This window comes from Phalacrocorax aristotelis, chromosome 6 (genome assembly GCF_949628215.1).
Source record: "Phalacrocorax aristotelis chromosome 6, bGulAri2.1, whole genome shotgun sequence".
Taxonomy (NCBI): Eukaryota; Metazoa; Chordata; class Aves; order Suliformes; family Phalacrocoracidae; genus Phalacrocorax; species Phalacrocorax aristotelis.
In genome coordinates, this window is record NC_134281.1 from 50,560,842 (window position 1) to 50,579,831 (window position 18,990).

General features: G+C 43.8%; 1 protein-coding gene across 3 annotated transcripts in view; it reads right to left on the bottom strand.

The window, feature by feature from the left end:
- RNF220 (ring finger protein 220) overlaps nt 1–18,990 on the bottom strand; it is a 229,520-nt gene that overhangs the window by 36,667 nt on the left and 173,863 nt on the right. For all 3 annotated transcript variants that reach the window (XM_075097813.1, XM_075097812.1, XM_075097811.1), the window contains 2 exons: nt 11,352–11,473; nt 10,184–10,316 (listed from right to left, as the gene is read on the bottom strand). In XM_075097813.1, the coding sequence (XP_074953914.1) occupies nt 10,184–10,316; nt 11,352–11,473 (255 nt within the window). The remainder of the gene's footprint in view (nt 1–10,183; nt 10,317–11,351; nt 11,474–18,990) is intronic.

The following is an 18,990-nucleotide window of genomic DNA, read 5'->3' on the forward strand; positions in this document are numbered from 1 at the left end:
TCTTAACGAAATGTCACTCTCTGGCTTCTTGGAGAGTAAAAACAATGAAGGCAATAAAAATAGTTTATGCAGACACACGGCCAGGCCTCACACACACTTCCAGAGAATGGCTCTAAACTGGGTTTATTTCATCAGCTGCTGAAGTATCCCAAACTAGTACTAAGAGGACAAGGTGGCACGGATGCTGTTTTATTTTAAAAGGCATTTGGGAAGAAAGAGAAAGCCATTAGAGATTCTTGAAAAGAAGAGGAAGGCAGAGATGAGGCCATCCTGAACAGCACTCTTTCTGCAGGTCTGTAACACCTCCCCAGCCATATTTTTGGACAGTGAAATTGTTCCCCCATTTTTCCATAGCACAAACAAGGATAGAGTAGTTCTTCTGGTAACTTTCCCACCCTGTTGCAGGAAAAATTACATTCAGAGCCCATGAAAAGCTGCTAGCAGGGCAAGGGCTTCATTTCTCTGGAGCCGGATCCTTTTCAAGCAAACAGCATTTTACCTGGAAAACTGACACCCAACTGTGTCGTTATGGTGTACACCTGAATTAGGAGATGCATCCATCTGATGCCACGTATTAGCTCCCACAGAGGCAAAAATGGGCTGCCAGAGACCTGACTGCTTACCAGCACCTCGGAGGCTTGCAGTGACCTTTGCTAACAGATCAGAGGAACAGCTGCCTTTAAAGAAAGGGCCATATAATTTTATGACCATTAACATCATTTCGCAGCAGTGTGCTGAACAAAGGGCAGGCAAGCTCCACTGTACAGGATAAGAGCCAGCTGCTGCAAGGCTCAAGGAAGAGGCTTCCCCACCCCTTGCAACACCAAGGAGTATTCCAGAGATTTCTTTTATGCCTCTCTGTAACCCATCAGGTGCAGATTGGGGCTGCAGAGGGTAAAACACACTTGGACCACGGGTCTGATCTGGTGTGGCCATTCACATGTGGCTGCCTCCTAGAGCTTTATGCCAGCATGATGCACCAAGGTGAGAACAGTCTCATGCCTATCTCAAAGGCTGCTCTTCAAAACCCAGAGCCAAAGTACAGAAGCAGCAGCAACAGCCACAGTCTGTGCAGCTACAGCTTGTTTTCCACAGTCAGGATAAGGTGGATCTGAAAGCTTTTGTTCCCCTGGGGAGAGTGTGGAAACAAACAAAAAAGGAAGAGGGAGAATTAAAGTAATCTTGAATCACTAAGCAGATTCACATCACTGGATCAATAAGCACCACTGACAGGGATCACAGGAATGTCGCAACTTTGCCAATAATAAAGCAACACAGCAGTGCTTGGAGGATGACTTTTCTAAGGCAGCCGAGCATGAAGCAGCAAGGCTGGTGAACAGCTGAAAGTGACACCCTGGCTTACAGCAGGCCGCTGCCAGCGGCAGGACTCGATGCAGTTTGCTTTAAATAATGATGAGCACAGAGAATGTATTTGTAGGGGAAAGACAGCCAAGGACTGGAAAACCAAGGGCTAAATTTCATAGGCCAAACCCATATGTTCTTCCCCCCAAACTAATTCTTTTCTAGGCTGGAAAGAAGAAAGAAAAATCAGTGCTAATTTAATCAATTGATCAGCCTATTGATTGCAAAACTGGAGCTGCTAGTTAGCCATGTGCTGTAATGCCCTCAACTCTGAAACCACAAAACACACCATTGATTTCTTCACTTCCAGCTCCAAAACAAGAAATAAACCAGGCTTTCAGCGGGAAAACAACTTCCTCGTCCAGGGAGAAGATGCAAGCAAAGAAGAGAGGCCAGGAAAGAGGGACAGCCACATCTTGCAAGGCTCAAACTGAAATTAGTTACAGATGCAGTGACGGTGTCTTGTGTAAACTCTATTGATTGGGTGGCTGACAGTCTTGGGAGCTTCCATACTAGGACAATCAATCCGGCTGCAGTGTCACCTGCCACTTTGCTGAACAGTTGACAATGCAATTATCCAGTGTGGAGGCAGGGAGTTGGCGTGTGTCAAACGCAGTTAGCCACTTTCCGGGTACTACTCGATAATGCGTTGCACCGCCGAGTGGAAGAGACGACATGCAGAGACAGGAGCTGTTTAAAGCCATTGAGACCCGTGCTCTTTTTTCCTTTATAAAAAAAAAAATCTCACTGCCCCTGACTTAACAACTGTATTCTAAAATGCTATTAAAATCACGTCAATCAACTACTGGGTGCTTAAGGCTGAAGTTTGACCGGAGTGTCCAAGAAGTAGGTTGCAGTTCTAGAAAAACTGCAGATACTTGGGGAAAAAAAAAAATTATCAAATAACTGTCTTAAAGCCTGGGACTTTCAAAACCAAAGCAGACAGATCACTAGAAAAATGGATTGCAGAGAGTAGCTAAGCAAGTGCAGCAGATGGGACTGGAAGATCTTGCACTGCATGTCTGAGATCTAGGAAAATTGAAGTTTAAAGGGATGCTGTCAACTTGAAACCCAGTCAATTTCAAAAAATTGAGTAGTTTCAGGTGCTCTACCTGCTCCCTTACTCCCCCTGCCAATTTTCACGGTGTTACAACTGCATTTTCCGTTTTCTTTTTAATTAATTTTTTCCCTCCTTCCTCTGTTGCTGGGTGACAGGCATCCCTTCTCCTCCTCCAAGTGCGATACATAATACTGTCAAATGGATAGAATTCCCCTTCTTCCCACAGAAAATCTTTTCCTGGTTAGAGTGGCTGTCAGCGTTATGTATATCAAACAGCAAGGCTTAGTTGATTCTGCTCCTTTCAGCTAATGTGTTCTGGCAGTTTGAGCATAAAAATTAGGTTCTTACATTTTTGCATGGGTTCAAGTTAACAAAAATGTACTATCAACAATCATGACTTTTAACAGCTATCAGCACCAATTTTTTTTTCCAGTTAATTTTTACTTTGCAGAGTCCCATTGATTACTGTATGTTCCAATATGAAGAACACACTGTTCCTTGAAGCATTATATGAACTTTAAATATACATGATATCAAGGATCAATTACATGGTGGGTCATGATGACTTTTGTACATAAGGTAGAAATTCTGATTTTTTTTTTTAAATCACGTACTATTCTCATCTGTTTGTCCTGCTCACTACAGTCAACTTCTGATGTTAATATTTAGTGCAATACCCAAAAGACATTTCTTGGCCACAGAATCCCTCAAATTCTATATGTGAATACAAATTGTGGAGAAACAGTCATGTAGAGTCAATCTGATTATTGTATATAACACTATGTAAACACATCTTAGCATTTTTAGGTCAAGTATTACCTTATAGACTAGTACTTGCTCTCAAAGGAGAGAGGTACAAACATTACGGAGTGCTTGGGGTAATCCATCAGACAAGTACAAAGTACCGTCCTTCAGCGATGGAGGGATTACCAGGATTACCACCATTTTACACAAGGGCTGAGGCAAGGCGTACGAGTGTTCTGGGACTGAGCATCCCTCTAAAGGGGGATAAAGCATAGAATAAGCACTTGAGAAACATGAAATTTATACATCTTGCCCACCTGGAAGCTTATAGCAGGTAGAAGTGACCAGCAGAAGGTAGCAAACCAAATACAGAAAGGCTAAAATACCAAGACTGAGAGGCTGGGAAGAATGCTCAGTCGTATAGATGCATTCAACTTAGAGACTAAGCAATGGGGGATGCTGACAGTGGAAACATGACAGAGAAAGGCACTGAACTGAGCTCTTGCTAAGTGGGAGGAAGATTAAGAACTTCATTACGGCAAAGATTCCCTATACTCTTACCAAAGACTGCTCTTGCATCCAAGCTGAAGTTTGCTTTAGCCTGCCAGGGTAAAAATGAATGAATTCTGACTCATCTACACAGAAATGGGGAAGATGATTCTAGTTACTAGATCATTCTCCCAAAAGGCCTAAATATGTCAGCGATGCCTTCTATTTCCCACACAGTTTCCTAGGAAGAGTCACACTTACTGTTCAGCTCAAATTCTTTTGCTGAATTTGAGTAGATCAGTTTATACCCTCTTACTAGTATGATCTTAAATGCAGCCTGAACCTCCTGGCATGGAAAAAAAGAGACTCCTTGCCTCCTGAAGCTTTCTTGCATGCCTTGTTACATCTTGTCTGAAAAAGAGGGCACAGCTGCCTACCAGGTGAGATTCTAGAGCAAGACTTTTAAGCTCTGTCACCAGTTTTGCTACTATGTTTATAACATTAGAGAATATGCTTCTCCATGCTTCAGTTTCCACATGCATGCCAAACACAGATTTTTGCAGAGTTTTGTTGCAGAGTTTGGTGTTCATGAAATTGCACCGAGAAGCGCAACTCAGTTTTCCTCCTCTATTTGGAGTTTTCTGCCAGGCAGTTACCAGACACAAGCAATGACACTGTGTTCACAAACACCTGCTGCTGAGGCAGGAAAACTGAAAAGCATCTACTTAGATTTTGAGGACAGGACCTCACACTTCAGAGCACACTTCTAATGTTGTGTGTATTTAGAAGGAAAACAAATTGGAGGAGCATACAGTTATTGCCCCAATGCTCTTTCTTGGACAACTAATCCATGCTGGACAAAGACTGGCCTACAACATTTGCTGCTCATCTTGATTCTGCAGTCAGAAAGCTGACAGTGGGACTGCAGCCATGTGCTGGAAACTTAGACATTTTAATGTAGTCCCACTTTCCAGGCAGCTGCTCTAATTGTACATGATGTGAGATCCAATTCAAATGGGCACCCAAGGATAACTGTAGTTTGTTACAGCTTACAAGGCTTTACCAAGTCCCTCTATGCATATCCTAAGTCATGCTGTTCTTTTCCCTTGATAAGACATTAATTAACAGATACAAGCCCTTTGCTAGCTTGGGAGGAGAGCAGCATGGTGAAATAAAGAGAAACTTCAGAGTTAAGTAATCCCGGTGTGTTTCTCCTTCAAGAGTATCACAATCTATCAGACAGATCCTTGTCATGTTGATCTTTCTTAGAAAGTATCTTTCCCTGAAAATGCCCTGCTTACCATTTTAACATTTTCAAAGCCTTTCTCTCTTCTGTGTTATTTTTGATGCAGCTGATCTGCTGAAGGAAAACAAACCCAGAAGAGCAGTGGTGACTAGCTAGCTACTGTGCCCAGAGGAGGCTTTTTGGTGGGAGAGCTGGAAGGGAAAAGAGGAGAACTGGGCGGGTGGAGAGAACTTGCTACAATTCTTCAATTCTTTCATATCTAAAGAGGACAGCAATCTCTGTTCTATCAGACTGCACGGTTTGTGCTTTAAATGGTACTTGCTGCTAGCTTGCTTTCCCTATCTCTGTCTCTCTCCCTTTGAAGCAGACTGGACAGCTTCCTCAAGCTGGCGTTATCACTCCCTCTAACCACTCTTGGCAGGCAATCTAATTCCCCCTGAAAAGGTCACCGCCATTTTAACTGCCTTTCAATCACATTAAGCACGCTGCCGCTCGTGCTCAGAGCACTGTGCCTGCAGCTCTCCTGACTGAGGTGCGATCGATAAACTGACATCCCGTCCCCCCAGCCGGTCTCCCCAAATGCCCCATCTGCCACTCGCCTCCTTCCCTGCTCCTGGACAAGCCACCTTCCTGGAGCGGACAGTGAGAGACAAAGTGATCAAAACCTCTCCTCAAATGTGAAGCAGCAGAAGGGAGCCGCTAACCTGGCATTTACTAATCTTTGTCCCATCTGCTAAGAAACAGAAGGGTCCAAGAATCCCCCCTCCTTCCCTAGACCTACAGAGGCAGCGACTTCACAGGACAGTTTCCTTAGGCACCAGTCCAGACACCTTTGAAGCTGTGTTACAAAGAACAAGCCTCCCTCAAGCTTCCCTCAATGCAATCATTACCGTTATCTCTCCCCCCCCCCCGCGCTTTTTTTTGCGGTTACGAGTTGTGTTCCACCCATCGATCCCTGTGTAAGACACTGTTTTAAGTCCTCTTGCCTTTTGACTGTGCTAAGCCGTTTAAGAGATGACAGCGGCTTCTATCAGTGCGAAGCTGATGCGATTCTTTTCAGATAAAGCACTTTTTTTTCACTCCCCCCCTCCCTTTCCCTTCTTTCAAGTAAGAGACACACACACAAAAAGAGACACTGAATCTTTCAAAGAAAAAAAAACCCTTTTGAACTTCCCTCAGGAATTCTTTAAAGGGATAACCTTGCAGTGTAAACACTGAGGGTAACGTGTATCCATTCTAGAGAGGGAACAGAAGAATTGCTACAAATATGCCGAGCTTTAAAAAGGAAAAAAAAGTCAGAGGGAGCCACTTGATGCTTTCACTTGCAAAGCCTTGTTGGCTTCCTAAACACAGAAACTCACTAGACAAAGATGGCATGAAATAACCTCCTGCAACAAAGAGCTTCAGAGTGGGACGATCTAGATGTGGCGATAGATGGTTACTGAATGTTCAGGTATTTCAACAGAAATCTTAGTCTTGCGACACTGTTCTAAGATAGGGAGACATTACATCTGTGTAGCTTTTCACTTTGAAGCATGAGTTTGATTTAAACAGTGTTTGGTATTTCAGGCTGGCAGCCTTCTGTACCCATCCCAAACAGAAGCAAGAACTCTCCTGCTATAAACCCCACCTCAAGCAGGACCTCTGCTGAAACAAGGTGGTTCCAAATCCTATATAATTGCCAATAATCTTAACTTGCATTCTACAGCTTTGCGTAAGCAAATTAAGCAATAGCAAATGATGCTTTAAGCAGCCAGGAGGACAGCTAGAAGTACAAAATACTTCCTGACTGCCTTCAGGAAACCCAACAGCTTAAGAGACAAGGTACTGATCCCAGCACTTCTCAGTTACATCATATTCCTACTTGCTGCCATCTCCTGTTCTTTCCACCTGCTGCCTCACACATGCCAAGCGGTGGCAGGCAAGAAGTGTGCTTTGGCTCTGCTGCATTAGACCCGACTGGGGATTTGCAGCTGCAACACCAACATGGAAGACAGATACTTTCCTCCTTCTAAGACAGCCCCTCAGGTGAGATGAGCAAGTTTTCCCTGCAACCCCTTTGGAAGCAAGAAAGCTTCATCCTAGGAACCACACAAGTGAGAGTTTCAGCCTGTGATTGCTCCCAAGTATTAGACCAACTTCCACAAAACCTGAGCAGGGCTGTTTATTTCCATGACCTTTCTGTTTTCAAGAAGAAAACCCCCAGGATCTCCCAACCTCCCCCAACCTGAGAACCTGGCAGGATCTTTCATATAGTTAGCAAAGAGTTCTTCTCACCTTGAGAGTGATACGAACTTTGTCCATTCACCAAAAACAATGCTGCCCAGTGGTCTGGCAGACTCACTCAATATGTGCTGGCCACAGTGTCTTGCTCCCCCTTTGCCTAGCTGTGATGTCTCCTCAAAGCAACACACCATTAAAACAGAAATTAATGAGACACACGGACATCTATTTTCCCCTCTGGTTTTACGTATTTCTCCATGTCATCTCTTTAGACACTGGTGACATCCCTATAGCCTGGTAACAGCTGTCTGGTATTATAAAAGGCCTTTGATTTCCACATCACTGCTACTTCTCAGCAAAGGGAACAGAGCCAAACACAAAGCCTCAGGTGACAGGGGTTAACGAAGGCCTTGCCAACTCCAGATAAAGCAGTTTTAAGCATTGGAAAGCATGTCCAAAATATTGTGCTGTGCTTCAGGGCTCTAAATTGAAAATTCTGTCCCTAAAGCAAGGCATGAGCCAACACTGGCAGAGAAAGGAAAAAGACAGTCACCTTAAGGTTACCTGAGAGTACACAAAGCAGACCTGACTTAAGAGACCCCTGAACGCCAGCAGCTAAAGACAATATGAGAACCACAGAAGGGAGCATGAAAAAGCATAACTTGCTTAAAAAGAAATACAATCAGCCAACTACGGGGGTTCATTCCAGCTTTGCTTTGGCTTCCCAAATTTTTCAGAAACTTATTGTGCAGAGCAGGTAGGTACCCTGCAGGTATTGTCTGCTCATCCCAAAATACTTGTTTTTGGCAACAAGTTCCCTCATTTAGGTAAGAGCATGGCAGCTGTTGAATTCAGCTGCCAGCCGAGATGTGCTCCTGAGGAGAAAGGGCAGGGAGAAACACACATGCTAGGGACCTGACAACCACTCAGGTGGAGTCATTTCTTCAGCAGCGGCTCTGCCACCAAAAGCTGCACAGCGAGGATGCTCCTGACCACAGATGCTACAGGGAAGTTCCTGTGCTCACGAGCTGATCTACAGACACCTTTCATCCATCACCACAAAGGGAAGGAGTCTAATCCAAAAGCCTTCCCATCAGGGTAATTATGGAGGGGTTTTGAACTGCATCTAGTTGTGCTCCACTCTCCTCCTAGTCTTCTGATCCTTTGCTGGATCCGTTCACGTAACTAACGCTCTTGAAGGTGTCATGAGGGTCTCAAAAAGGAAAGAAGAAACAGACCACAAATCCTGATGGAAGGAGGGCTGTTTCTAAGTATGAAACACAGATGCTCCTGTCCATGTGTGTGCAGCCATCTAGCAGAGGTCACAGCCCTGACTGTTGCCAGAATCTGCCTAACTTCTGGTGGAGGAAAGCAGTTATTCTGTATAACACAAACTAATACATTCGAGAATTCCTTCTCAAATGTAAGGAAGAAAATGCAACAAGAGGCAAGTACTTTGCATTTACACAGCCTAATCTCATCAATTACACACATTTTGTCCATCTGAAGCCCATTTGAAAGAGGGTCTCCACATGACTGAAGCAGTTTGAAAGGTTCAGGCCACACTTACATGAGTTAACTCAAAAACAACTGTGAATGTTAATGAGGTGAAGACAGCACAATGTCCACACTGAAGGAAGCAGAATATTGTGCTCTCCTCAAACTCAGGTGTTCAGTGTGCTTGAAGGAAAAAACTATGCAGGCCCAAAAAAGGGCAGAAATTACCTGAGTACCTTTTCCTAATCAGGACTAGCAGTGACAATGATAGAGGCCCACAGACATACCACGCTTTCCTGCTATGGACTGTAGTAACTATACTACATAAACATAGTCTAAGGCCCTGCATTGTCTCATCAGACCTCTGCCTGGAATCATGTACAGACTCAACTCTCCATGAGGCACAAAAAAAAGTTAAGGTAGGTAAGGCTACAGACACAGAAAGTGACAGTCTGAGCTTTACTGGGTAGCCTTTAAAACCCAAAGAAGCTGCTCCTTCACCTCTGTGCTCCTGATCATCTGCTCTGCTACAACCCAGCTACAATTTAATTTCAGAGGAAGGTAAGAGCAGATCAGGAGTGCCAGGTTGTCAGTGAGCACATGGCTGGCTTTTAAGTCCAACTCCCTTATGTAGTAGCCTTTCCCCTTGAGATACTTCAGATTAAAATCCAAGCTGATATAGGAAGAGATCACATCCCATCCTCTTTATTGAACGGAGAGAGCCAGCATTCCTTCTCTCATTAGGCATGCACTACGTGGACTGCTTGTGAGAGACTCTCCTTAGTGCCAGAGGTTCATGCCAACGAACAGTTTAGTAAATCCTCCTCTTCAAGGCCAAAGGGCTGAGTGTAAGAAAGGGGCCAGGTTTCTAGCTAAAATTACATTCACCAATAAAGCTCACGAGAGGTCAAATTTTGCCATAACTCACTTTCTCCTCAGTAACTGATTTCCCCGTCACTGGGGAAGGAGCAAAAAAAGGAGGAAAAATAAAATGTATTTGTCTGGAAGCCCTAAGGGCTTGCAGTGCTGGAGGTGCAGAGCAGGTTCCTGGATTCTCATTTATCAACCTTAAAAGGGATGGAGTGATAAATGCACAACTGGCCCTTTAATATTTTATGCAGGTGCTAAAGCGACTTAGCTGTCACCTTCAATATATCACCAGAGGCTGATACACCAGCTTTCGTCACTCCAGGCTGGGAATTTTTACAATTTCATTTCTATTTCCCTCTTTTCACATATTTTCATGTATTTCTTACTGTGTGTAACATATAAAAAGCTATTTTCCCCAAATGGTCTTCCCATTCTACCCATTCCTACTCATTCCCTCTTCAGCCACATTTCTTGAGCGAGAAATAACGCAACACTTTTGTTCAAGATTTGCACAAATTTTGACTCTCATCATTCAAGAGAGGCAGAAAGCTGAAATCATTTTACATTCTGGCAAAGGCTGGAGGTCCTGCCCTTTGTGAAAGGCAGATCTCTAGGTCCCTCCCTTTAAAGATAGAAAATTATCAACTTCCACAGCAGAACGACTTATAAGGGCTCCCAAAACACTGGCGCACCTCGAAATCCTCCCTCCAGGAGAGTAGTAGCTCGTATCCTCTTCTGCCCACACCATTCGTACTCTTCAAAGCGGTTGCCGTTCTCATTCTCGATGTCCACAGAGTCATCCTCAGTCATGCACGAACCTTCTCTCTGCACAGGGAAAAGCAGGGGCAGAGCATTGAGGTGCATGAAATGGCTTTTTGGGGTCAATAACTCAGGGTGGGATGTAAAAAAAAAAGCTGGACTGTTCCCAGGACAACTAAGTATAGAGCAGACAGCAGCATCTACTCCCACCCCCATTCCCAGTGATCTAAATCTGAAAGCAAATGGGTGCTGGAAGAACTTGACAACCTCAAGATCAAAACAACTTGCAAGGTTCATCATTTTTACACATGGAAATTGAAGCTCTGATTCCTACAACAATGCTGGTGTGCATTTCAACATGCATTCCCCTACCCTTCATGCACAATTCCCCTATCATATAAACCACAGAATCCTTTGATCCCCAGCAGGAGTGTTCTCCTAGAACACATCTTCTGGGGCACAGTGATCAAAAGACACCTCTCTTTACACGATGCACCTCTTGAGACAACAAGAATGAATTTGTTATAATCTCTTCTGTGGGCTTTTCCTGAGAAACATGCACAGAAAGCACTATGACAACTCCCTCCCCTAGGGCTTGTTCCTCCTTCCTTGCTGCCTTTGGGATGAACAGCAAGAGAATAGTTCTGCTCAAATGCACTTCCTGGAGTAAGATCGTCATGCAACATTTACAAATGCCAGTCTGTTTCAAAAAACCAACAAAAAATAATTCTAATGTTGTCAAAGGCAGATATCAGAAAGAACTCTTCTTTCCATGCTTTCCTCTCTTCTTTCCAGGAAGCATGAAGTCCTACAAAAGGCTTCATAAACTTCAGTAGCTCTATCTTTACAGACTACTACTTAGACTTCAACAACAGCAAAAGGGTACATGAAGTAAAAAAGTTACTAATGCAACACAGGAGAAAAATCCAGAAGAATCCATCTTTCAAGACAAAGAGAAGTGACTAAAGATCTTAGGGAGACACAGTCAGCATTGCCTGCAAGCTCAGCAATGTTAGTTTTTGCCCCATGTTAGATCAACTGCAGACAAAGCTGGGAGTAGGGAGAAGGGAATGACAGCTAGCGATCCTGCTGCGCCTCTACCTTTGCAAGGCATTGTTCCACATGCCTACTCATCTCCTCCTCGGATCCTGACAGAGGTCGGCTGCAGAGGGGACATACCTGCCCTTCGTCTTGCTTCCTCCGTTTCATTTTTCCAATCCGAGCTGCATGGAGAAACCAGGGAAAGAAAACAAAACAAAACAAACAAAAAAGGAAGACATGTCAAGTTTGTAGATCCACTCTTCTCTGTATTTGCTCAGCTCCAAATAATAAACCCTTAGCAGAAACAGTAAGATTTCACACCAGAAAATCCCATTGCAACTCCCTACTCTGATCTCTGTAAACAGTACAGGAGACAGTTACTTAGCACATTCCAGGTTAAACCCATAATCTGTCAGCCTGATTTCAGAAAGGCAGCTACTCACAATTTAATAACTAGGAGGTGGAATATCTGCTGCACATCCCCAGGTAAGTTATTCAAATGGTTAAATACTTTCCCTCGGAAGCCTGAAATTGTTTTCAAAGCAGAGTGACCAAGTCACTGAATCCTGTTCTGTATTTTGCCTTCTAAGTCTGAGACTCATCCACTAACACACCTATTCCCTATACAGGAATTTGCTTAGATCATAGAAGGATTATGTAGCACCCGAAAAGCCTTGGACAAGGTATGTAACAGTCACAGGACCACAGAACCTCCTGTATACCCTGAATAATTCCTTCCCAGAACATCACACACATGTCAGAGCAGCATCTTAGTAGCAGGTAACATTTATGGAGAGGAAATATATTTGTTCTGAAAACTCAGCACTTATGGTAGACAGCTTCCGGCGCTCTCTGTTATTTTCATTTCAGTATTTTCATGTGGAGGAAAACTGGGGGCTACACTGCCTTCTTGAGGGCATGCTCTGGGAAACAAACATGTTAGGAATCATGATAATTAGAAAAAGCAGCTAAGGTAGCCTGTTGCTTAATCCAATCTCTGGTTAATTTGAGCCATCGTTTAATGTGATCAAAACATCTGGAACCAAATCATTTGCATTAAAAAGAACTTCTGTTCTTTATTATGATGGCTTTAGGCAGGTATTACTGAATAACTCAATCACTGGCTGCAGGAAAGTCACTGTTTAATTAATAAAGAAGGTCAAAATTCTGAATGAGAGACAAGGAAAAGCCCAAGGAAAGCCCATGTGATAATGAGAGATGACACCACCAAAAAGCTGCGTTAGCCAGAAATCGTTACTGACATTGTGAACACTGCAGCATGCTCTGAAAGCCTTCATGCCTGAATTTTGTGGGATCAACAGCTCCCTGCAGCCAACGAGTCAGAGAAAGCTGCTGGGATGCCAGAAGAAAACAACCAGGGTACAGGAAAGTTTCTGTCCGCGTGATGCGGACGCACTGAAGTTTCATCAGAACACACCAACACAGACCTGAAAGGCCTCTTTCAGGGCTTTCTTGTAGGCTTCCCTGGACTCAGGACTCTCTGGGTTAGGATATACTTTCCCACAGTCCAGAATTAGGAATATTCACTATCCCCTGCACTCTGTGATGCTTAAGGAGGCTTCAAATTATTCCCTGGGCGTTGCTTTGCCTGACTGAATGAGACAGATTTGTAGGAAAACTTCCTCCAAAACAAATCTTCCCTTCTGGCATCATGAAAAGGCTTCTGTAAATGTGACATTCCTAGAATAAGAGACAGCAACGAGAGTATTTTTGAGACCTGGCACTTCGAACAACAGAGACTGTCAAGTAAATGCACGCTACTTTCATCAGCCATCTAAACTTCATTTGCTGAAGCTCCGCAACACACTCTTGTGCTGCGTACACCATGCTGACAGCTCCACAGCCTACCTGCCTCTCCAAACATTTGAGGTACTTCAGTATTCCTAGTGGGATATTTTAATAGTTTCCCTTCTATCTTGACTGCTTAAATCTGTTATTTTACCTATACTGTCAGTTTCTACTCTAGAAGGTAAACCATTTGACTTCCAGTCAATACAGAAGCAAAATCATGAAGTGTTACTGCTAATTTAATTGTGCTCAGATGAATTACATTCCACTTTTAAATGAAACATTGGCCCCCAACATGTCCTTTCTGTTCTCTCCCCCTTCCTGAATCCCAGAACACTATCCCTCCTCCCCCTTCAACATCATCCAACCCTGTTACCAGAAGTAGTCAAAGTTAAGCCACGCTCTTTCTGGTTTGTACTTCAGTGCACAAGAGACTTCTGAAGTTCTGGCTTACTGAATACCTATATCCTCCAGTATGGCTCTTTTGCCTAAGTTTAGGATGCTCTTTCCTTGCCTCACTAGCGCTGCAGAGCAAGGACAAACTGGGGAGGAGGCTGGAATCAGACACAACTTGAACATTCTCCAGCAAACACCTATCTGACCAAAGACACAGGAACAAAGCCTCCTCTGTCCTGATCACAGACACATCTTTCTCTCACCTCATTCTGTTTTTAAACAGGGAAATGTGGGGAAGGAGCAGTTTAATTATTCTGGTAGGACTCCCTGTGGCCAATCAATTCAGCTAAGTCAGTCTGCCTGGTGAGTTTATTAGTATTTTTAACTTTTTTACTGCCATCCTCCAGTCCATGCACTGTAACAGTGATAAAAGGAAGACAACTTATTTTAGGTGTAGCACTGGTAACTTCTTGGGACCATTTTGCCACAACAAGTTCTTGATCTACTGTTGAAACGTTAGTGCAGAGCTGGGAACAGAACCTCAGTCTGCTCCAGCTCCATGCAAGATGCTGCAGACAGCCCCTATCTTAGCTCATTTAGCTCCGCCAAGCAGCGCGGCCTTTTAAGTTCTAGTGCAACAAGTGAAAAAGCCACTGGAAGAAAGAGGTGTTGAAAACAAATCCGCCTGCCATTTTCATTCTGTGGTCATTAGCAGCGGCAGTGTTGTGCCCACAGAGGCCCAGGGTGCCCCTGGTGACAGCACAAACTGAAAGGGAATGCTGCAGCCTAGAAAGCACGTCCCAGCAGCGAGGCAGCGCTGTCCCTACCCGACACGACGTGCAGCCCGGCTATCACTTCCAATCAGCGCAGAAGGGATGGAGCAGCCCCAAAGGCAGGGAGTGATTGTGGCCTTGTCCCGAAGGGGAGCAGCTCAAAAGAACACGCAAGTGAGACCACAGCATTGTTAATTAGTGTTGATAGATGCAATCATTTCTAATTAGCTCACTAATCCCTCTCCCCCTCACTCCTGTCAAAGCAGCATTGGGGGGGGTGGGGGGGAGCCATTCCTTCTTGTAATTCAGGAAGATAAAAACACAGCCAGCAGAGGACGAGATGCAAGAAGAGGATGGAGCTCTGGGAAGGAGCCTTTTGCACAGGCTGACCCATTCTTATCTGCGACTGAAAAAACACTCTGTAGTTATTATTCCAGCCTTCTGCCAGGAGGTTAGGAGTTCACTAATTTTTATTAGCGTTAATAATTATTATTAGGCCATCAGAGGGCTTCCACCACCTTTAAGGCCTCAATTTTAACAGATGTACATTACCCTACACACTGCTGCTGCTGCATGTGCATGTTCTCCCTCAGGTTACACTAAACCTCTGGGTACCCAGGGAGTTTAAGTGGCCATAGCATATGAATGAGAAAGTAGCACATGTAGGTGAGCAAGAATTGGGACCCTCCGCAAGGACCGGGGTCGCAGTTACAGTCTCTGACTTAAGTTAGGAGCTGTGCTGCCTAAGGGAGCTGCTTTTCCCTTTCCTAATATTGGGCTCTTTTGGGACTATGCAAGGTAAGAAGCTGCTTGCACTAGAGGAGGAGCCAAATTGCACATGACAAAGCCTCTACTGCTCGAGGGTACATTGGCCTGTCTTCCACCAGTGCGGAGAGGAGCCAGCCCTCCCCTGTCCACAGACACTGCTGCCTTATGGGCGGAAGAGACAGAGGATTTTTTTTTCTCACAACATGCTCTCCCCATCAAGGCTAAACCTTATGAATGCCTAAAGATCATGTTATTCTCTAGCCCAGCAAAACTTCCTGAGAGAAAAGCTAATGGGTTTTAGTTTTCACTGGTACTCCCCTCCCCAAGCAAAAATTCACCTTCAGGACAGGGCACTCATTACCTCAGGAGTGCTCTTGCATAGCATCTAGCAGTGGACACGATACAAACCTCTACCGCAGCCTCAAAGGAGATGATTAAGTTACTAGCAATATCTCTTATGATTCCCTCCACCAGTTTGAGTGGTCCCCCGAGTGCCATGCAGACATCATTAGCAGCTCCTGCAATGGCAGGCCAATCAAATTAAGTGGAAACATTTTTGTCTCCTTTCCAGTGAAAATCATCTAGCTTTATTCCTCCCCCACCCGTCAGCTACAAATGCACAGGACATGCTGGTGGTGGTTCAACAACAAACTGCATGGTGACCACCTCCAAGGAGGTCTGCCCAGAGAGGCAGGGTTATGGTCATGACCAGAACAGGTATTAGCTTCTCAGGCAGGTGCAAAAGGAGCTTTGTAAGGACCTATTTTACAACACTACTGAGAATGCCAACTTTGCAAATGCCCCTAAATTTGAATCAAAGATATTCACGCGCAAGAGTGAACACCTGCTCTCTGCCAAATCTACTAGAGAAGTCTAGAGGAGCAATTATATCTCTTTTTGTTAGGCCTATCACAAAAAGCTTCTGTGGCTGATCAACTTATCCATGAGCATCTGATCCAAGGGAACAAAGGCAGCAACGGCAGAGCACACACAAAAAACCCCGCAACATTTCAAGAACAAGCTAAAGCAAGAAAACAGATGGTCAAGAATGAATCTGTTTCAGACCGTATGTACAGTTTGGTGCTCATCTGCCTGAGAGAGAACATTATGGGCCAAATTCACAGAAGGGTCTCAGTGGGGCTTTCACATTTGCATGGCCAAACTTCCATACAGATGATTTTGAGCAACCTGCAATCTGACACTATTCTCCAAGGTTGGCACATACTTAACCTGCTGAATCCATGTTCTGATACACCAACGCATAACTTTGTGCCTCCAATTTTGAATGACTACCTAACCTGCTCTGCTCTGCCAAACTCCGTAAGATTCAATTAACAGGGTGGCTTAAAGTTTCCAGTCTGGCAACATTGAAAATAAGGCAAATGAAAGAAATGCCTTCTTTATCACATGGGTTCGTCAGGAGTCAACACCTCATACTCCTGGGTTCACAAGGACACAACCTCTGCAAAGTGAGCTTAGCTCACTGAGGCTGACAGGGAAGCGCAGATACAAACAGTCAACCAAGAGTCTAACAGACAGAACATTAATCCCCTGCTCCAGAGCTTGCAAATGCATTCACCTTACTTACAGTTCAATTTAAGTCAAAGGTTTGACTTGCAGAATTAAAATTCTGGACCATCAGGTACCCGTGAACCATTTAACTATCAGGACCTAATCATGTTGCAGCCAGGCCAACAGCAGCTCACAGAAGACATGTCCCCTTCTACCTTCTTGTTCCTTAGCTCTTGATGCACTTTCCCAAGTGACCACAACAGGATAGAACACACTGAGGAGATCTGAGAGGACTTGGGCACAAAAAGCCTGGGCAGCTGAGACTTGAGTCAAGGACTATGTGGGAGAAGAGCAAACACCTTGGACCCCTTTTTATGGGAGGAGTTTCCAGAAGTAATTCTGGAACTCAGCTGGTAAGAAGCTTGACAGAGATACCAAGATAAATGGGTTACAATAATATTGAAAAGTATGCTTAAAACATAAAAATCCAAATGAAATAGATTTTTCTTTGACAGATAGACTGCGTTTTCTATATCCTAAGTTTCTTCAGTGTGTCAATAAGAACGTGAAACAAAAAGCCAGAAGTCTTTGGACAAGTCCTACATAATTTCTGTCAATGTAAACTCAGAGGGATAAGGAAACCACTCTCACAGTGCAAGCTTTACAGTCGCGTGATTGATTAGAAGCTCATTAAAACACAAGCTATAGACAAATAAGCATTTTTTTCCCCCGAAGCACTCAAGTCTTCTCCATCTGGAGCAACAGTGCTTAAGTAACTGTTTAATAATAATGTGGCAAAGCTTACAAATACCACAAAGTTATTTTCGTGCAAAAAAATCCGGGGGAGGAAACAAGAAAGCCGGCTGAGTTCAGTGATCACAAATATGAAGTCACATGCACAGAAAGGAGCAGTATAACCTACTCAACCATCCGGCTGGGTACTAATCTAACAGCATAGGACTGAATCAGGCATCACTACAGGTATGTTCTGGGAACAGGAATAATCAGAATCATAAAAAGCTAAGGATGGGAGGAACCAGTTCTGAGCTAGTTCAACCTTCTTTGTGACCCAAAGCCAAAGCACTTCAGCTAATATTTCTGCATCCAGCTCCTTAACACCTGAACCTAGGGGTGAGGGTGTAGGGGTTTGGGTGTACAACAGAAAGGACAGGAAATACCAGCGTTATAAGGACATTATGTAAGTTAACCAAATGTCCTCATTTGGCTGTTAGTTCTTCTCACTGTACCCCAAAAAACATATACAAAACCAGTAAAAGGTTCAGTAAAAACAATGCAAACGCTGTACAAAACTAGCGGCCTCCCTTTAGATGATGAGCCCAGGCTCACAAAAACATCTAAGAACAGGGTCCAAGAGGAGTTCCTAGATTGCAGTCTACACAGATTGTGCTGCAGCCCTACTTTACGCTAAAGTCAAAAGCATAAAGCACTACTGAGCCAGTTCAGCGGAGCACGCTGTCATCAAGGGCTTTTATTCATACTGAAGGACTCTGCAACACCAAGAACCTCACAAGCCTAGCTCAGACTTTTTTTTTTTAATTTTAAAATAAGGTAACTGCACATTGTCAGCCTGAAAAAAGGTGGAAGGTGGGAGCTTAGCCCCAGCTATCCAAAAACAATAAAGAAACAGTTTGACACCACTGACTCCAGAGACCTCTGTCACACAAAACGAGTCATTGCAGAGCAATACCTCAGTGCATTTCAGCCATCTGAACTCTCTGTGTCTACCTGCTAAGGCAGGCAGCTCACTGCACTCATCTAGGAGTGCAGATGTTAGCACACCTGCCAGCAGTTACCTGTAATTGATGCAAGGCAACTCATCTCTTTGTTGTATGACTTAACAGACTTCCAAGAGTTCACAGGTTTTTGGCCCTCAGGGTTGATATTTAAAAAATCTCCAAGCTAGCTCTGAATTCAGTTACGTAAAACTTAAGTTATTGGGTCAGTAACTTAGTAACACTTCTATTTGCCTAAGACTAGGCTAAACACGTAGCACTTCAAATTCAAGCACACTATTTTGCTATCAGTATGCTCTAAAGCCTTTTACTATTTTGTTAAAGTACTTCTGTCTTCAAAATAAGCTGCATCAGCACAATGTCACTGGTGTTATCTTAAACTATCACAGCAGGAAGCTCAAAATTAACAAGCCTCCTGATAGCCCAAACAACCAAATTTTGACTGAATGGTACATATTAGAGCAGCTATAAGCAATAGAAAACCAGATGACAGAACACCGTTACTATTTAAATGTTAAATTCTGACTTTTCTGAACTTTGGGAAAAGAGTTTCAACTTCTTCAGCTCAAGCTAAAAAAAAGTATACTTTCAGCTTTTTTTTCAGATTTACAAACACAGATGGGACTTTCTGAAATAAAGTGATCTCTGATTTGTTTTTTAAATACCAAGACACTTTCCACTAGAAAT